Below are 20,651 nucleotides of genomic sequence, written 5' to 3'. Positions count from 1 at the left end.
AAAAAAATTATAAGGGTATACAGGCAAATAGCAACTTTACGAGGGTATTCATGCAATTTTTCATATTTAGAATAGTATACATTCAAAAAATCTATTAAAAATATATCAAACTCGGAGACTTGCTAAGTCTTTCATGATTCAGTCGGATCAACAAGTCAGAAAAAGATCAAGTCACATTGTCAATTTTCTTAATTTAAAATCTTGACTCGATCAAGTTGGAATATTAGATGATCATCATGGTGCTATTCTCCTTTTAATATTGATATAATTATCATTATTGAATCTATGACATCTATATATTCTTCATTATTTTTAAAAGATTAAAGCATATCGAATTTAAATTAATTATACATACTTAGATTAGCAATAGTAAAATATTTTTTAGTGATTTGTAAATGTTGAGTTGTTTGTTTGTTGAGGTGAGAATTTCATAAAAACAACACAATTATTCTACAAGAGTTGACATTAACATAAAATGAAGCGACATGATAATAGTAATTTTGTTGTCACCTTTTTTTTATTAAAAACAACTAAATTATCTTTATGAATTTTGTCAGTTTTTATTGGATTTTTTAAGGGTATACCTCCCTAAATATGCAAAATTGCATGAATACCCTCGCAAAGTTGCTATTTGCATATGCATCCTCATAAAGTTTTCTTTTTGTGTCTACCTATAAGGGTATTTCAATCATTTCAAATTTAAAATGTTTATTTTTTAACGGCGCTAGACGGTATACATATATAAAAAAAGAAAAAATAAGGGTATACATATAAATAAATAATTTATAAGGGTATACATGCAAGTAGCAACTTTACAAGGGTATTCATGTAATTTTATATATTTAGGAGGTTAGATATGCAAAAAATCCATTAATAAAATGTACTTACCCAAACAAATAATCAAATACAAGAGCGGCAAGAATACAGCCCAATGTATAAGAATTAAGGAATAATGTTTTCTTTTTGCTGTTCTTCGGCTGTCTTGTAGGTTTATAGAAAAATTAACTTAAGTGTGCACTGTCACTCACATTTGGAATGCAACATACGTCTTTTGCCGAGTTCTACATTTTTTCATATACTAAAAGTCTAAAAGGTGCGAATGAAGCCCCACATCCTTCTGTTACTAGCGTAGTCTAAATCCACATGTAAGTGCTTAATACATGATATGTGATTGTATTTATTTGTCTCTCTTTAGGATTTTGGGTAGCACACAAGTGAATCCAAAAACTTGCATCAAAGATAATTAGTTTCATAAAGTTATCCAAGATTAAAATACAAGAATGGCTGTAATGAAGCCATAAACTAAATTTCATTGTCTTACCTCCAAATTATAATGCATGCGCAGTGTGCGATAGGTCATGTCGCTAGAACTTTCCATCTCATAATATACTGATATATAGAAGGAAATGCTCCCACAGAGTCCAGCATGAAACCAAAGAGGCCACATAAATGTTGTCCCCCCCTGAATACTAGCATCCTGCAGATATAAAGATAATAAACTCTCAAACCATTGAAAGAACACTATATTTTTCCAACTAAACTGGAATAGAGGGCTTAGCATGCCAGTGTCATTCTCTGCTCACATTGGGAAATGAGAACAAAAGGCCCCTCGACTTCTCCATTATATTTCCTGGTACATCATTGCTCGCAGAACTTATCCGCTTTTCTAGACACCGAGGAAAATCCAGGTTTAGGTCCGCAGAGCTCCCAGGAATCAAGAACCTTGCATGACTAATCTTCATTTTCATGTTCTGCAAATTCCCAATTCGTTTAAGCAAGTTGAGTTTGAGCATTTGCCAATGGTACAATGCAATAAGTATTTTCATTCAAGCAATCAGTACATAGGAGGAAAATGGAATAAGTTCCATCAGTTACAGCTGACATACTGTCTCTATAGCTCAGAGAATGCCTAAAAATTGCTCCTAAGCTACAGCATTATAGATTTAGAAGAAATTTATGACGTAAAAAGGAAATAATAGCGCTGCAAAGCAAAAAGTAACAAATGATCAAAGCATCAAGGATCAGACCTTCACTGAATATTCTGACTGGTTTCTCAGTTCCAGCATGAGAAGTCGTAAATCACCTGTAAATGCTTTTTTCGGTAGGTGATGAACACATCCCTCGAGTTTGGGTAGACCCTGAATATAAAGAAAGAGGAGTCATTATTCTTATTCTCCAACAGATACCAAAGAAGTAGAGGAAAAAAGGGAACCTTGATCACAATAAAATTCAGGTTCCTCTGCAAAGAATGCCTAGCTCCCTTTTTCCCTTTCTTGTTTTTCATTGTATCAAACTCAAAGTACTGATAACCGACGACTGAATCTGATAATGTCCACCTCACTCCAACTATTTTCAGTATACCTTCAACTCGTGGAGTGACTTTTAGTTGTATCTGAAAGTGAACAAAAAATCACATATTTTGTGACATGTAGACCGAAGATTGTCGACGAATGAAATTTTCAAAAATGGTACATTATGTGTAAATTCCAATGTCATGATCTTGATCAGTATAAGTTAAAATGCCTCAAAAGGCAAAAAGAAGTGCTACTACAATCCAACTACAATACTCAACAGAACCATAATGCAAGGAAACTGTCGTTTTATAGCTCTCACCAAGCTATAAATGTGGAGGTTGAATGTAACTCTAGGCACAGATGTTAAACAGGGAGCTAGATTGTGATAATTTAGTAATGGAGAGGTAGACATTATATGACTGCGACTTTTCATAATGGTTAAAAGATAAATGCAGGAAACATGTTTCTTATGCAATTAAATTTTTGTGGAAAAATGGATTCTATTTGGTTTACCTAAAATGGGGAATGGATCGGAAAACACTCATAAAATACCCATAAAAGCCCAGTATAAACTGAAAGGAGCATATCAAGAAAAACAAAAAAAAATCAAAGAGAATCACTTCTAGACATTTTTCTTGTATTTCCCATAGTTCCTCTTGTATTTCCCACATAATTGTCGCTTGTTTTGCATCATTGTCTCCTATTTGTGACTGTTAAAATTTATTGGATACCTGGCTTTTGTTTCAGTTTCACGTACTATTTCTTACACCTGTTTCTGAAAGTGATGACTATTGTTTAAAATGCAAACATTGTTACACTTGATTTAATTTTATGCCATTTTCTTCTACATACACAATCTGCTATTAAAATTCATGAAGAACTCACAAGTCTACAACTATTCTCAGAAGGGTCCCCCTAGAATAGACAAGAAACTTCATTAGCATTTACTGCTTCGAAGTAGAGTCAATCAACTACATCATCATTAATAGTAACCTACCTGTGCTCACTCCAATGCCACTACTACCATCCGAAAAACAGAAAAGTAAAACCATAAAGATGTAGGTCCCGACTCCTGACTCTCAAATGTAATCAATCAAGCATTTAACTCAAAAAGCTGGCATCAAAGGAACACACCTCTTCTGGAAACCCTTCCATGCAACCATACCCGATTTGCTTCATCACCAATCAACCACTTGTATAGGGCATCTCTTTAACATTTTTTAACAGGTAAGAATTAAAGAAAATTTGTATTTGAGAATGGAAAGTAACACCACTATATTTTTCCACTAAAACCTCCCTATCTGTAATGCTCTTTTTGTGGACAACTGATAACTCAGTATTCAGCCAACTAATAAAAGCTAGAAGACATACTCAAAAAATTTTATTGACTACCGCAAGTTTTCCTTATTAAATAATAGAATGATTTACTCTATAAAACTATAAATCAAATATATAGACATACTTCCATGTATCAGGATAGATAAGCTACCATGTTTGATACTCTGTATCATACACTGATTTGATTGCAACTAATCCAATTTTGCATACATTCATAATCAGGCACTCAAGTTCATGGAAGAGGTTAAAGTACATGAGATATTAATTAACTGCAAAGCAAGGGAGATATAGCATATACATGCAGGAGATATCAGAGTTACTGACTGGATAATCCAAATTCAAATCCCTACTCGCTACCATTCTAGAATTTTAACAATTAACAAAGAAATCTTCTTAATCAAATACTTACCCTTTTAGTCTCGCCTCCTTTAAGAACAAAATCAAATTTTGATAACATGAGGGAAGAGTCATCACTAGAATCCCTGCAATGAGCAGCCATGAAGCATTTAGTAGTGGCAAAAGCAAAGTTAACCAATGTTCACCATCTCATTACCAAACTGGTACCGGTACTATGATGGTATAATATTGGTACCAGTGTACCACCGATATAGACTTGGTATGGCGTACAAAGTCTCGGTACGCTCCCCATATGGAGTCTCTGTTCGGTATCAATACAGTACGATACAACCGGTACAGGGCGGTATGTATTGGTACGACAAACTTTAATGTCAACAAATTCAAATAGGAGATAATCAAAAGGATTTTGAGGTGAGCCTCGGTGCAATGGAAGGTTGCTCTATTGTGACCTAAAAGTCATGGGTTCAAAACATGGAAACAAGCTCTCCGCACATAGGGTTAAGGCTATATATATTTGACCTTTTTTAGACCTTGCAATGGCGGGAGCCTTGTGCATTAGGCTAACCTTTTCAAACAATTAAAAGGATTTTGGCATCAGAGATTATTTAACATAAACAAGTACCTACAACTAGGAGGCTTTCTGAATTCTGCATCCTCCTCAAGTGCTGTTTCTGATGCACTATTATCTGCATAATTGGTTCAAGGAGCAAAATTTACAAACTTAAATCTATATGAGACAAACTGCAATATGAACATAGGCAAGTTGCATACCAAAATTTGTTGCCACAGATTCTGCAGAGAGTTCGCATATAAGAGAAACACCAGAAACAGAAATTGGAATCTGAAGAGGGTTTTTGAACTCAAGATCCAGTTTTATTGCTTCTGCATAAATATATTCCAGGTTTCAGGACTAAATTCTTAAGAAATGCTAAAATGTTATTAACTGTCAATTCTTTAACATTTACTACACAATATTATGATGCTACAAAATATGGATATGGATTTGGGGTATAGATTCCACATGATATGAATAAGCTAATATACGAAATTCTGAAATGATAACATTTGATAATGCTGGGATATGGCAGTAAATAAATAAATAAAGTGTATGTATATGTGAAAAGGAACCTATGAAGCATGATAGTTTATCACAATGACAAAGCTATACTTCATACAATAACATCAACATTCACAAGTTCCATCATTTAGTCATCATTCAAACTCATAGATCACAATCTATTCCCCATTCAGTCACATCAACATCATAAAGTCTAAAATCAGCCTTCCATCACTAGAAGGTCAGCATCCATCATTAGCCCTTCTGCATCCTCCGAAATATTCGGGAAGTATCCTGGGTGTATCTTGGGCATATTTGTGCTTCCTAGCAATGATGGAAAGAGATTAGATTGCAATAGGATTTATACTAATTTTTCAATGATCCTCCTGTTTCTGCTAATTTTTCTCCATTCCCTTTACAAGCCTATTTTCCTTAAGCAATCCAACGATAGGATATTCTGAAAACAGATTGTTTGAAGAAAAGAGTCACACAGCACATTCCATCCACATAGCATAACAAGGCCTACTAAAAGTACTTTCTGCAGATACGTGCATGCCAACACCAAACAAAGAAAGGACTCAATGCAAGTTTTGATGGAGGTCACCAGTCATCAAGAAAAAAAGGTCACCCCATATGTTCTTCTACATCAAATAATTCGTTATATAAATTAACAAACATGCCTCCTAATTTACAACATCTAAACTTGTTACATGAATAATGTGAAATATACAGGTAGATGAAAGAAGAAAAAAAAGCTTGCTGCATAAAATATGATTAAACACAACAATTCAGTTCTATCTCGTCTCCAGTCGCTGACAAGCCTTATCACCAAATATGGGTTAGTCTTGAACTTCAATTGTTTACCATTAAGGGTTAATAACTTTCAAGTTCTACCAATTCCTCAAACTTAGGTAGGTTTTAAGCTTCGAATTCTTTTCTATCTAGGGCAGATTCCTCAGATTTCCCTTCTGTAACCAACAGGAGTATTTCCCGCTCTTTCTTAGAAAACAAGGATCATATAATGAGCTCCAAAGAAGAGAATGAATATCCACCATAAGAATTAAAAACAAGGTTCCCAAATCATAAAACATATATTACAAAAATTTACTCTTAGTTGGAAAAGGAAGAGAGTAACACAATCATACCCTTAAGTGTAATTTAAACTACATATGAATGCATTCAAACATCACAATTTTAATTAAAATAAAGACAGTAAATCAGCATTCGACGAACCGACCTAAACCGGGCGGTTCGACCCATAGCAATCCAAATCAACAGCAAATTAGGATGTTTCGGTTCACAAAACCCCTCCGCTCCCCTGGTGCGATGATTCAACTATTTGCTCTCTCTCTCGATGATTCAAGAGCCTTCGAGAGCTCTCTTACTCTCTCTCTCTCTGTCGAGTGCTCGCTCACGGAATGCTTAAACATGCTCTAGGTAAGCCTCCCCCCTCTCTCCCCCTCCCTCTCTATCTCTCTCAGCCGGACACTCGCTTTCTTGCACTCTCTGCTCCCTCCTCTTTGACATCGTGACAACGTTAGCCACCCTCAAGGTAGCACCCCTCCCTCCCTCCCTCCCTCCCTCCCTCTCCGTTGGATGCTCACTCGCTCCCCCCCCCCCCCCCAACCTCGACGCCCTCAAGGTAAGCCTCCCCCCTTCTCCTCCCTCCTTTCTCTCTTTCGCCCTCTCCCTCCCCATGTTTCAGTGCGCCCCAACTCAGTATGTACGTATCGGTACCATACCGAACCGATCACCAGCCAATGCGAGCGCCAGTATCGGTCCAGCGGACCTTGCATATTTATAATAACTATTGATCTCTAACTTTTTTTACATGCAGCAGTTGTATAAATTTGTCGCCGAAAAGAGAACTTTTATGTTCTCAAACAAGCTGCTTTCTTAGGTCTAAGCTAGTTGTAGATGATGAATATTTTTTGATGATAAGGGACAATGTTAATAATAAACAAAATCATTTAGCCTTTTTCCAACAATTTGGAGTCAGCTTTATGGATCCTCGTTCGCTAAATATTTCTATTTAGCGCCACTTTTCATTTTAAGGTTTGTCATACCATACCGAACTGAGTGGTGCGGGGCATACCGTACTGTATCGGTTCAATATCGGTATACGGTACGACCAACACTCAGTACGCCAAACCAGCCATATACCGTACCATACCGACACAGTGATAGTGTGGCACCGATATGGGGGCCCCTAGCGAGACAACATATCTTGTTTCATGTTATTGTAAGTTTATTTATATCTTTCCCCACAACCTCCATCGATGTTAGTTTAGATCTTTCCCTCTTTTTGTCACCACCTTCAATACAAACCAAAGTACCCCTTCTTATTGAACCCTTTTCAAACCTTCGTTGTACATGTTCATACCATTTAAATCGATTTTCCATCACTTTGTTCTTGAGGAAGTAACGAAAACAGTCACTTTGTGGCATCTCTTGGTTTACATTTCTTCGTTTCCATTCTCACTAAATTTACATTCCACAAGCTATGTATTTTCTGCAACTATCTCATCATATATATACTAGCTTAACCAAGCATAAAAAACTGCGAACAGCTCTTTCCAAATTGAACACAGTTAATTGCACTTCTACATTATATATAAACTCTATGAAATGCATATTGAAAATTTATGTAATTGTGCTTAAGGATAAGAAAATAATGTGATCAAGTGTGCAGAACTGCAGATTCATTAAAAATGTTACAGTGTAGCAAGTTCCCTATCAGAAAGAAAGCAACAGATTGAAGATTCAAGGTATCCTACATATAATTCCAGTTCCAGACTACCTGTACATGTATAACTACACTCTAAGAATTGTTGCAAGCAAAACCTCTTCTTGAAGGGCCCAGTTGCTTGCAAAATCACAGAAACGGGAAAGTGCTAAGTTAATAGTTTTACTTTTACTGATACTTTAAGACATTTCAAGTAGAAAACATTAGTTGAACATTTATAAACATCTCATCCCATACATACTGACACATTAATGGACTGGCCCATCAGTTGATTGCTAAGAGAAGTTTGCTGATAGTAGTGATTGAAACAATGGTTTGGGCCATACCAAGGTGTAATTTCATCACTGCAACTTAGTGGTTTTTGAATATCTGGCATACTGCCCAAGGCTAAAATGCCAGGATATCCCATCTTACGATAAAATATTTGCCATGCCAATATACAAGCATAGATGTAGTAGGATGGGAGCAATTTAAGATAAGGAGAGGTGTGTATTGGAACCAAAGTTTTAAATCCTGTGGGATGGGGTTATTCCGGTTTCTCCATAGAACAAGATGCTCGCTATCCCGCCCTATCCCGGCAGTGGTCCCGATCATGCATCCCGATAGATATCCTCCATCTCTCTCCCCTTCTTCTTTCCTTTCTTTCTTTCTTTCTTTCTTTTTCATATTTCTTTGTTTCTTTCTTTCCTTCCTCTCTTTCTTTTTCTTCTTTCTTTCCTTCCTCCCTCTCTTTCTTTTTCTTCTACCTTCCTTTCTTTCCTTTCCTTTTTCTTTCTTTTTCTTATCCCTTCCTTTATTTCTTTTTTCCTTTTTCTTCTTCTTTCTCTTTCCTTTCTTCCTTCTTTCCTTCCTTTCTTTTTCTTCTCCTTTTCTTTCTTTCTTTCCTTTTTCTTCTTCTTTCCTTTCACTTTTTCTTTTTCTTCATCTTTTCTTCCTTTTTTTTTTGTTTCCTCTTTCTTCTTCTCTCCCCGTAAGGATGGGTTTCGGGGCTCGACCTAGTCCCAGTCCTGTTTTCTCATAGGAACGGAATGAGACGGCCGGGACGCTCCCGATCCCATCAAGAGTTAAAACCTTGATTTGAACATCTCTAGACGCAACAAATCACCTTATAGAAAGAATAGAAATATAAGGATGACATTGGAGATCATGGTCTAAGTAAATGGTCGATGTTGCCTTCCTTCTACAAGCTAATTTTCAATTTCAATATATGGTCATGCTCCAGCAATGCTTTCCTTGGATAGTATGCTGGCTCATCCAAACCTTTGTAGCTGAAACCTCCACTCAAGACACCACATACTTCATAATCTTGCTGACACACCCAGAAAAGCCCCCCATAATTTGACTCTCAAATCAAGTTATAATTTTTTCCCCTTCTTACTACCATTTTTCTAAGAAAAATCTACAAACAATGCATTTATGCATATTCTACGAGACAATCATCAAATAACTAAATTCTTGTATCCACTCGGACACTTCCAAGGCACTTATTCATTCTCTCTCTCTCTCTCTCTCTCTCTCTCTCTACCAAGAGCACAAATTCCACAATCTCGCACTCGGCTTGGCATCCACAATCACTTCTGATAAGAGAGAAATTGAAGCATTCTATTAAGGTTTATGCATATTATGTATGTTAAAAGGAACAACACAATACCCATTAAACCATACCTCCTGCCACACAAACACAAGAGTTATTGTATTTTTTCAACGGGGAGGTTTTTGGCTGTGAATCTAGCCAGTTAGATTTGACAGTGGATATCGAAGGAACCATTTCTTCCTCCAAAGCTTGCCACATGCTTTCACTCACTTGGACCTGCTTGAAAGAAACAATTCAATATACAAGTAAAGAAATGAATTTAACTTTATTCTGCTGACAATAAAAGACAAGCAGATAAAAGAACTGTATCTTGTGTTAAATGATTAGTTGAAGCATATGACCTTTTATACAAAACACTTAAGCAATAAAATTTGCAATTTATTAACAATGCCATCCCATTTGTATATATCCAGATAATATATAGAGCAGGCAATGGCTGTTTTTACAGGATTTAATAAAAATTAAACTAACACTAATATGAATCCATTTAACGTCAGTTTTTTTTCACCTAATCCTAAAATTAGCCGAATGAAATGCCTTGCTTGACCAATGATAAAAAGAAACGACTCTTACCAAAAAACCTTAAAATCAATGTGCTATCCTTATTGCATTTAAGCTGTTGGGTCAAGAAAAATAAAGCCAGCAGCCCAGCACCATATAGATTGAGTAAGGCTTGCAGATAAAGTTGAATTTAATGAGAAAAATACAACTAAGCGTCCATTTGGTATTGCCTTCATTTGTGTTTCTGTTTTCAAAAACCCAAGAATAAAAATGAACTACATCGAAATGATATGTATGATAATACCCTTCTATTTTTTTAAAAAAATAAACAGTTCGTGAAACTTTTAGAGTTCTTGGAAGCAAAGGTTGATTGCTTCTGAAAAAGAGTGAAAAGCAATGAATAACAGAAGTTTCATGCAAATGCTATTTTCAAATCAATTGGCATGGGTATTTCACCATTTTGTAGAGAAACAAAAACCCAAGCAATAATGATTCCGAAAAGGTCCATAATCAACATTACAGAAGCATAGATTCCAAACTCTCTGACTAGTACATTAACAGTTAACTATTTTACTTCAGAATAGTTTCTACTTTCTTTTACTGTGCATTTGTTACACCAGAGATGACTATTTCTCGTTTACTTTGTCAATTGAAATAGAAATGCTGAATCTGAATGTATGAATAATTTGGTTAATTATTACCATCAACATCATCATTCGTTTGCACTCTGACAATTGTCACTAACAACAAATACAAAATTGTGGACAGGATAACTATCAGTATCCAATAAGTATACAGAGAAGGTCATAAATAGGAAACAATAGAGGTAATTTCCCTAGCACCTTCAGAGGCAGAACCCCACTGGAGACTCTTCATTCCAGCTTCAGAAAATAACCCAGAAATAGACGAAATTTCAAGAACATTGCAATAAAAGTCACCAAAAAAGAACCAGCACCGGTAAGTAATGAATGACAACATCTACCACTATCAGATCCTCGCAATGGATAGTATCAAGGGATATTATCAATATCAGCATATGATGTGGACAAGACAACTATTTTGAACCCAAGATCGCAAATGGAGAATATTTAGTTTCTGAAGAAAGAAACCTAATTGTCCACTGTGACAGATTTTCTACTGACTCCAGAACCAAAACATCACTAGAGGCCTTGGATTCAAATTTTGATCTAGTTAGAAAAGGACATGGATTGAAAAGCATAAAGACATCAGGAAAAAGAAATTAGAAACAAGCTTTGATAAGAAAGAATGACAAGTTTTCACCCCCAGCAGTATGGGTGACATTAAAGGAACATTATGCTACAGGGGAGAAGATGATAGCTAGTACACAAGACCATGTACAGAGAATATAAGTAACTTTTAGAAGGAAAGCTCAATGTGCAAGTAACATGTTCCCATCAACTCCAGAAACAGAATCTATTTGAAGTTTTTTCAAAACAAAGGTAAACTTATGGTTTGATAACTGTCCATAGGATAGGAGAAAACCACCAGAAACTAATTATTTCTCATTCAACACCATGCACAATCATCCATGAAAATCTGCTGAACATGAGTAATCAACTTACATCTGCAGATGATGCATAAGTCCGAGTATCTTCATAAAAAACTTTGAGTGAGGCCATGTTGATGACAGGAAGTTGAAGCTTGTCTACCTCAAATATCTTGCCCATTCTCTGGTTTGTTCAAAACAGCAGACTTGTCAACATTATATCCAGCTGCTCAAAAAGAACTTAAGAATTTGTAACCATTACCTGAACAACATGAAAAAAGTCACTAAGAAATATAGTTTGCGTTGCCAAGGACTGATGGCTGCATGCGAGAACCTCCAGCATGTGCTTGATTGCAATGTCAAATATTCCAAGAAAAGCATACCACCTTAGGTATATGAAGGAAATGAAATGCCCCAGATTAAAAAATTTATTATGCAAATATAAAAAAAAATATAAATTTTATTTAGTACCTTCCAATATTAAAATGAACATGATTAGTGATATAAGTCCAAGCATTTCCTTTGTACACAAAGAGTGCATTTCTGTATGCTCGAATTGCATGTTGTCTCTGCATTCAGCAAAATGAAACTCAGCATGGACAAAGTCTTTACAAGCTTCTAAATGTCAATCATAAATTGCATACCTGTTCAGAGATATAGTAACGATTACCAGCCAGAATAAGATGAAATCCATATTTGCGTAATAATGGTGGATTGGAAAGCAAATAGCAATATGATGCCTGCTCAAGCATTACAGCTGCATGCAAAGAAGGTTCCTGTAAAACTATAATCTGTCAGCAGCAGATATAAAAGCAAAAGTCTTTTTTCTAATTCTTAAATTACCTCATTAGAAATGCGGAAATATACACTGGCTGCCTCCTTATACTGGCCTCTGGTCTTGAGCATTTCTGCCCACCAGAGCCCACATCTTGTTGCATTTCTTTGCCCGGAAGACCCCATTTTCTGTATGGAGAATGGTCAAGCATCAATTAAGTGGAATTGTTATGCACAGAACCAGATGACAGTACAAATATTATAGTGATTTAACAAAAGATATTCTAAGCATCAATTATGTGCTTAATTGTCTTGATCATTGGACATAAAACTTAAGTGACTGAGATTCCAGGCCTGTTTAACCAAAGGAGAATAAATATAGAAGATAGGTAACACTTGCGACAATAAACTAAAAAGTTCATCTTGAGCAACTCATGGCTTTTGCAATACAGATATCAGATGGCCTTCATAACAAGCAAACCTCAAGGAATAAAAAGCAAAAATGTCTAAATATTCCTTACTTTATGTAAGTGTTCAAGGTTTTCTATGTGAAGGTAAAAGATGCCAAAGTCATGACTACCAACATTCAACATCATAAAAGCCGTAAGTCGGTACATTTTGCCAAGTAGGGTGCTGCACCCTCCCTAAGATCTCATAATCTAAATTCACTTCGTCACCCACTTCCCAACTTCAGCACTCTAATTATCACTAATGGAATATTCAATTGCCACTAAATTTTATCCAAGTTAACCTTAGTTGAATCACAAATGCAATCGCTTGAAATTTTATCTTTTCTGAATATCTGAATCATGTAGATCTATAATGTTTGCACTGTCAAATGCAACTGCACACCGAGCTTGAACATCCTCAACTATTTGAAAGTTTTTCTGTCTGATTCCGGCCCTTGAATTTGTTTTACACCTACTCTCAATAGAAGCAACTAAATTCTCGAGCTCCAAAACCTTCTAGTATAAGTATCCAATTTACAATTGCAAGATCATCAATATTGAGAGATAAACTGGCCAGAGCAACTTATTCAATAAGTTAGCACAGGCTTCCAAAATTCCTGATGATAAAATAATAACTTAGAAGTTCCTAATTTTGTTCCAACAGAATATCACTTTCACAATCCAATCCTTCAAACATCAATATAGCCTCTCTATTTGCATAATGCAAGAAATGCCATCCAGTGTCACGATGGCAATATGAATCTGCAAGTCTGATACATAATATTCACACAGGCTCACAAGACTTCTATATTAACAAGCACCATATTTTGGATCATAAAAACTCAAACTTCCCCTTTAAGTTGCTCTCATATTTGTTGATTAACAATGATAAAAATTATCTTTTCTTTTTCCAAGGCATGAAGATAAAAATCAGCTATTCCAAATGGAATAGTCAATTACAAGCAATGAATGACAAAACTGGAACTTCACCCAAAACAAATAAATTATTTGGATTTAGGACCTGACTAAACTACCAGAACAAAACTCACATGTCAACGCCCATTATCTCTCTACTAAAATTCTTTCAAAATCCTCAAAATAAAGAATCCAGATTTTATATGGGGGAAATCACTGCAATTATCTGTTACATTCACATATTATATCCTTTCACTCTAGTTGGCACACCAAATTACTAGAACATAAGCAAGAAATTTAAAGCATATTTTGAGAAATCAAACTTAGGAATATGGGATATGGAACTGTATTATGAAGTATACTGTCCTTCAATCATAAAATCAAACTTGACTATGTTAATTACATATTAAATCATGGTATGCCGAACCGGCCCGTACCAGCCGGTGCGAGCCGGTCCAGCCAGCTACCGGTACGCTGGAGCCGTGAAAACTGGTACAGGCCGGTTCCGTACCGGAGACGAAGAAGAAGAAGAGAAAAAGAGAGAGCACGAGGAAGAGAGGGAGGGAGACCACCTGTGGCCACCATCGGAGAGCTGCGGAGGCGCATCGAAGGCCGGTGGGGGGCGGCAGAGCCCGGCGGGGGCCGGGGGAACCCGCAAAGGCGCAGCGGAGGCCGAGGCCAAGGCTGCGTCTTTTTAATTTGGGGGTTTTAAGTGAAGTCGACATATCGGTTGCAACACCCTAGTATTATCCTGATGGGCAGTACAACGACCCTGGCTTGCCCAAGCTAGCATGGGCTTGCCCGATTTCAATCTGAATTCACTAGTAGCTTATTTGGCCAAGCTTGGGCTCACACACGTTGGGTTGAGTATGGGCCTAGTTGATCTTCAGCCAAGTATCTAGTAACCAGGCTGAAACCCTTGATGTTAAATTATCAAAGCTTTATAAACCCTTCTCCCTTCAAAATTTCAAATAACTTCTTAACCCCGAATTATATCGCCTATTACCATATGCTAACTCTAGAAACCTAAGGACATGACTTTAAACACCTCTTTTACCCTCTAGGCTGAAGTGAGTCCTCACTCCTGATTCTTCATTCCAGACAAGATGTCCAAAAAGTCTATGTAAAACCTAGCAATCCCCTTTCTGCTTTACCTGAAACTGAGCACACAACCATTACTTCTCTAAGTTCCTGCATCACATATACAGTGAACTTAAAATATAATGTAATGATCGATTGTTTTCATTTAAGAAACTACATAAAAGGAGAAGAACAAAGAGGCGCTGATAGAAGCGTCCAAAAGAGTCATTAAGATATGTTTGAGGATTTGAACATGGTAAAAAATGTAGAAGGATAGACAGTGGACTTCAAATAGGTAAACCAAGGTTCACAGTTCTCCAATGTTTCAGAACATTGTAGGTGGTAGACTGGTGCCCGGGAGGGTTGCCTAGAATCTGTGCAGATAAAGGTCAAGATTGCCAAAGCTAATATGCTCAAAAGTTCAATAGATATAAGGAGAAACTTGAAAAAAATATATATTAGAATCTAAGAAATGGAACATAAAATTATCAAAGAAGATGTAGCAAGTCAATAGGAAGATTGCCAAAGCTAATATGTTTGAAAATTCAATTGATATAAGGAGTAACTTGAATATATATATATATATATATATATATATATATATATATATATATATATATATATATATATATATATATATATATATATTAATCTAAGAAATGAAACATAAAATTAACAAATAAGATGTAGCAACTCAATTGGAAGCACCAATTTTAAGCAAATTTATGTATACCTATGTAGCAACTCCACACTTAAACACAATGAAAACATGTATACCTATTTGGCCAGTTTTTTAAAAACATCGTAAATCTTATCATTGACAATTGAACAAATGTGTATCTTATATATGATTAAAAATGACATAAGTTCCCTTACAAATTTAATTATTTAATGTAAAAAGTTTAATTGCCATACGTAGTCTATAAACATAGTCATGAACCATGCTATGAACATGTTAAACAACAATTAGCATGAATAACATATGATGATAGGCTTGATCAAGGTTTGTCGTACCGGACCAAACCAGACGATACAAGGCGTACCGTACCGTACTAGTTTGGTACCGATACTAATACAGGAGGCATACCGACAATCGATGCATCAGAAAAATTTCGTACCATATCGTACCGACCATGGATTGCCGTACCGGCCGGTACGTACCGGTTCGGTCCTAGACTGGTACCAGAACCACTAAAAAAAAGATATTTCCCGGTTTTTTAACCGAACCGGCCGGTACGGGCCCGTACCGGCCTCGTACCGGTGCGAACCGGTCGGTTCGCACCGGTACGATTTTTTTTTTTTAGAACCACAGCGCCTCGCGCTGTGGTTTTTGAAACCACCGGTACCGGCCGGTACGTACGGTACCGGTCGTACCGGTCCGGCCGGCCACCGGTACGCCGACTGGTACCGGTACGGCGGACCTTGGTACCGACACTATGCTAGTGTGGCACCGATATAAGGTCCGGTACCATGATGACAAACCTTGGACTTAATATAGTAGTTCACAAGTATTTCTCACACATGCTGAAAAACTGGTATAAATAGTTAAAAATTCATCCAAGTAAGAAAAAAAATACTAGGCATTTCGAGCTCGCTAGTTGCATCCCCACTAACTAGATTGTGTATCTTTCACTCTCAGCAAATGCCAAGTGTCTTCTAGAATAATACTGCTTATAAACTACTGTATTTGTCTTCTTTTTTTAAATCATATGTGCACACACATAATTTAATTTTGGTGTACATTTAGTACTTCCACAATTTTATCTATCTTCCTCCTTTGAAAACTTAGTTCCATGAATTTCAAATTTATATATTAGTAATACTAGTTGTAAAACATGAACTTATATGACACACAAGTTAAAACTATGCAATTTGCATGTCAAATAATGATCCTCAAACATATGCAGGATAATATTTGATGAATCTATAGATTAGTTAAAATTTCAAAAAATTGATTCTTTGGTATAAGTTGGAAAGAATGATTAAAGAAGCATACCCAGATGTTTCGATTAGGGGTGGCAATTTTTGGCTTGGGACCTGCCAAACTGCTCAAAATAAATGGTGGCTTTTATAATTGGATCAGTTTTAGGTTAGTCAAGGAAAAACTGATTATATATAGGTGTGGGCCTAGTGGGTCACCATACATTGGACAAGCCCTTAAAACCACAGCCCTGGACTTCTAGGATAGTGATATAGCATGGTGGCCTGTGTACCAGTCAAGGTTTGTTTTGAATGATTATAAAGCCATGTACTTCATGATTAAGTATATAAAACTCCAGAGAAAAGTGAAGCAGGAAGCATAAGATTTATAATGTTCAGTTCTCCACTATAATTTTCTCTCTCTCTCTCTCTCTCTCTTTATATACAAACATATATATGGATGACACACCAAGATCCCCACTCCTTAACACTATTCCATTTCATTTTTCAAGGAATATGACTGAGAAGTGAAGCCTTAATTTTGTCGATAGGCCAGCTATAGGTCCATATATAGAGTAAATGGGTTGGGTATGGGTCCATTCTTTTCAATCCAAGTATAAATGAGATGGTATGGGTTGAATATTTTATTGACCCTCCCAGAACCCAACCCAACTTGACCCATGGCCACCCGTAGTTCCAATTATGTGTCCATATACAGCAAATAGGCATTTATGTATGCTAGTTTGTGCCAAGTCTAGGGGAACTCTGAATGATTGCTCCTTAGTTGACTGAGCTAAATCTGCAACCAACAAGGTAGATATCCCAACACGGCAAGGGCCATATAGGTTTTATGGTAGGCTGCTCGCTTTTCTAAATCTGCCTTGGCTCGACATTCTGCACAAATTTCCATAGGGTTGATGTCAAGCCTAATCGCTAGTTGAAGACATAGTCACTCCTTCCAAGGAAACTTCTCATCTTTAAGTTATGCTCTATAGTTGACTCCATATTTGATGAGCAAAGAATAGGATATGATATATTTTCTTCAGACCAATAAAAGAAAAGTCCATATCCACTTGAAGCTCATTGAGGCACGATGCCTAAATACCAAAAACATCCTCTCATGAGTTCTTGCATTCATCGTTTCTAATGTCATGTCCATACAATGGGTGATCACGAAGAGGTTGATCATATCAACAATAGTCTAATTTTACCTTGAATTCCTCCACCTACTGGCCCTACGAATGATCATCTTAGGCTGCATTTGGCATCATTGTCACTTTTCCTTTTAAAGAAATCTAGAAACACAAATTCTATTTCTATTTTTTTTCAGATTTCTGACAACAGAAAACATGTTTGGCTCACTCTTTTTTTCACAACAAGGGCCAACGACGAGGGAGAAGAAGGGGGGATGGGGCCGGCAACATGGTCAAAGACAAAGGAGAGCTTGACGTCAGGCGGAGAGGCAATCGAGGGAGCAACAGAGGAAAAAGAAGTGGGGATGGGGCCAGTGATGTGACCGGGGATGGGGGATAGCTCGACATCGGATGAAGAGATGGCTGGCGAGGCCTGGAGAGTCAGTGCGGTGGGGCAAGGGGGGACGAGGCTATGGGCGAGATTGGGCCAAAGAAGAGGGGTTGGGAAAAGGGTGAAAAACCACTTTTAAAAAAACTGGAAGTGAATTTTTCACTCACTTTTTTCCAGAAACAACGAAAGTTGTTTACAAAAAACAGAAGCAAAAACAAGGTAACCAAACATGTTTTCTACATTGGATTTCATGTTTCTGTTTTTAGAAAAAAAAACATGAAGCAAAAACAGTACCAAACAAGCCCTTATCAAGTATCTTTTTTCAAGTCTCACCAACAAGGATGGTGGAACCGTCCCGAACTATCCGGTACGGGATGTACCGAGCCTACCGACAGCCGACCGGGACGGTTCCGGCCTTCAAATCAAGAGACCAACAAACGAAGGCGCGAGGGAGAAGGAAAGAGAGGAAAAGGGACAAAGAGAAAGAGGGAGAGGGAGAGGAAGAAAAGGAGGGAGGGAGGCAGAGAGGGAGAAGGGCGGGAACGCCGGATTAGGGTCCTTCGTGTGTCGAAGCAAGGGCGAAGTCCTTGTTTCAAAAGGAAGCAGGGGCTTCGGCCCTTTTCTAAAGAAAACAAGGCAGGGCAGTGGCTGTCGACTTCACTTTAAAAAATTCAAAAATATATATAAAAAGAGGTCCAAGCCCTTGTTTTTTTAGAAACAGGGACTCCTCCCCTACTCCAACGCACGGAGAGAGAACTTCGAAAGCCCTCTCTTCCCGCTCCCTCGGCCCTGTTTCGGCACCATTGTCCTCTCCCTCTCTCTCCCTCCCTCCCTCTCCCTCTCTCTTTTTCTCTCTTTCCTTCTCCCTCTCTCCCTCACTCCGCCTCTCTCTCTCTCTCTCTCTGCCGCCCTTTCCCACCCACCCTCCCTCCCTCCCTCTCTTTTCCTCTCTCCTCCCTCTCCCCCTCCTTTGTCGATTTCCCTGTCGGTTCATGCTAGAATAGCATGGCATGGAGGCATACCGTACCATACCGCCTACTGGCATGGGTGTCGGTTCCAGTACTGTGGACCTTGCTCACCAACATCCACAACCACAAAATAATCAAAGGAATGCAATTCATCCACCCTGCTTATATAAAGTTCACATAGAAGGCCAGACTTTATAACTCCAAGGAAAATATTGAACATATAGAGTTGTAACCAGAGGTGAAGAGTGGAATGGAAAGAAACAACTTCGCCAAGACTATCAATTAATTGCAACTTGTTGTACAACATAATCATTGGAAAATAAGAGGACTGACATCCAATATCAACAGCCACCTCGCCTTTCTCCTCCAATGGGAACTCTTGTTAGTCAATAAAGTAGTCACTACAACATCCTCCTCCCTCTCCAACTTCCCCACAAAACTTGGGGAGAAAATGTGCTAAGCAAACAAAGCCAAGCTTATGTGCTCAAAATCTTCCTAGGGATGGCATCACACGACCAACATCACGGATGAAGTAGGTCCTTATTATGTTATACATTAGGTTGTAGTGATTCTACCTCAAACACAAACAAATCCTGTAAAAGAAAATTGCCTCACTATTTAGCATTTCAATTGCTAAATCCCCTGAATAAATACAAAATTAGAAAATCAAATAAAGAAGACAAAATCAAGGCCAAATTAAATTCTCAAAAGAATAAAAAGAGCACAAAATTTGCTATTCTAATATGAAAACATTTCAGGGAAACACATAAGCGAATGAAGATAAAAGGATCATTCATTCAAATCTTATTACATAAATCCTATAAGTTTTAAATAATTGACAGCCCTTACTCTAGAAAGCAACACTTTTTCTATTTTAAGAAGAGAGCCAAATGTACCAAATATGTAGTAAAAGCATTTTCCATGCAATACTCGGATTCCTTTCTTGATTGATCCAACATAAAGTAGGAAAGCCCACTCATTTCCTGCATGAGCAATAAGATGAGCAAATGATATATTAAAAATCGAAAATAGAGTAAACTAAGTGAGGATATTTTCCAACCACAACTGATACAACGGGTAAGAATGCAACAGATAGAGACAGAAAAAAAAAATGAAAATCAAATAGCATTACAAAGACCATGCAAGAATTAAGCTCCCAAAAAGATAGAAAAGTGTGCCATGACAATAATTAAGCTCTCTGTTCCAAATTCAACTGAGAACACAAAACACTTTACATGTAGTATGGTCATTCCTTATGTCTTATACTCTTATTATGTTCAACATTTGCATCAGCAATTTGATGTTAAACCTCTAGCATTTTTCATAACAAAAGAAATTTCATGCATTATTCAAAATGATAAATGAATAACTAGGAAACCCCATCATCTACCAAAGTTACATTTAATGTTACTTCCACCAAACTAAAAATAAAGACGTTAAGGACCTAAATTTAAAACTCTTCTGGACACTTTGAAGACTTCACACCTTTATCACCTGTCCAAGTAACACTGCATATAACTATTAATATTGCACTGTACTAAATTGTATAATACATATCACGATAGTAAGTAGTATGATCCCACCTTATGTATCATGTATTGACTCATACTGTTATATACCATTTTGG

The 20,651-nt window shown here is 37.0% G+C and overlaps 1 protein-coding gene across 2 annotated transcripts in view; it reads right to left on the bottom strand.

Moving 5' to 3' along the window:
- LOC103705726 (Tetratricopeptide repeat (TPR)-like superfamily protein) overlaps positions 1–20,651 on the bottom strand; it is a 42,198-nt gene that overhangs the window by 6,351 nt on the left and 15,196 nt on the right. For both annotated transcript variants that reach the window (XM_017842411.5, XM_088716629.2), the window contains 14 exons: positions 19,921–20,007; positions 12,238–12,357; positions 12,039–12,170; positions 11,866–11,963; positions 11,657–11,780; positions 11,471–11,578; positions 9,458–9,602; positions 4,761–4,871; positions 4,612–4,675; positions 4,042–4,114; positions 2,213–2,392; positions 2,028–2,138; positions 1,584–1,751; positions 1,322–1,477 (listed from right to left, as the gene is read on the bottom strand). In XM_017842411.5, the coding sequence (XP_017697900.4) occupies positions 1,322–1,477; positions 1,584–1,751; positions 2,028–2,138; positions 2,213–2,392; positions 4,042–4,114; positions 4,612–4,675; positions 4,761–4,871; positions 9,458–9,602; positions 11,471–11,578; positions 11,657–11,780; positions 11,866–11,963; positions 12,039–12,170; positions 12,238–12,357; positions 19,921–20,007 (1,677 nt within the window). The remainder of the gene's footprint in view (positions 1–1,321; positions 1,478–1,583; positions 1,752–2,027; positions 2,139–2,212; positions 2,393–4,041; positions 4,115–4,611; positions 4,676–4,760; positions 4,872–9,457; positions 9,603–11,470; positions 11,579–11,656; positions 11,781–11,865; positions 11,964–12,038; positions 12,171–12,237; positions 12,358–19,920; positions 20,008–20,651) is intronic.

The sequence above is a fragment of the Phoenix dactylifera genome, chromosome 1, assembly GCF_051530095.1.
Source record: "Phoenix dactylifera cultivar Ajwa chromosome 1, Ajwa_hap1_PhDact_Kaust_v1.1, whole genome shotgun sequence".
Lineage (NCBI taxonomy): Eukaryota > Viridiplantae > Streptophyta > Magnoliopsida > Arecales > Arecaceae > Phoenix > Phoenix dactylifera.
This window is presented reverse-complemented; position numbering and strand designations above follow the sequence as displayed.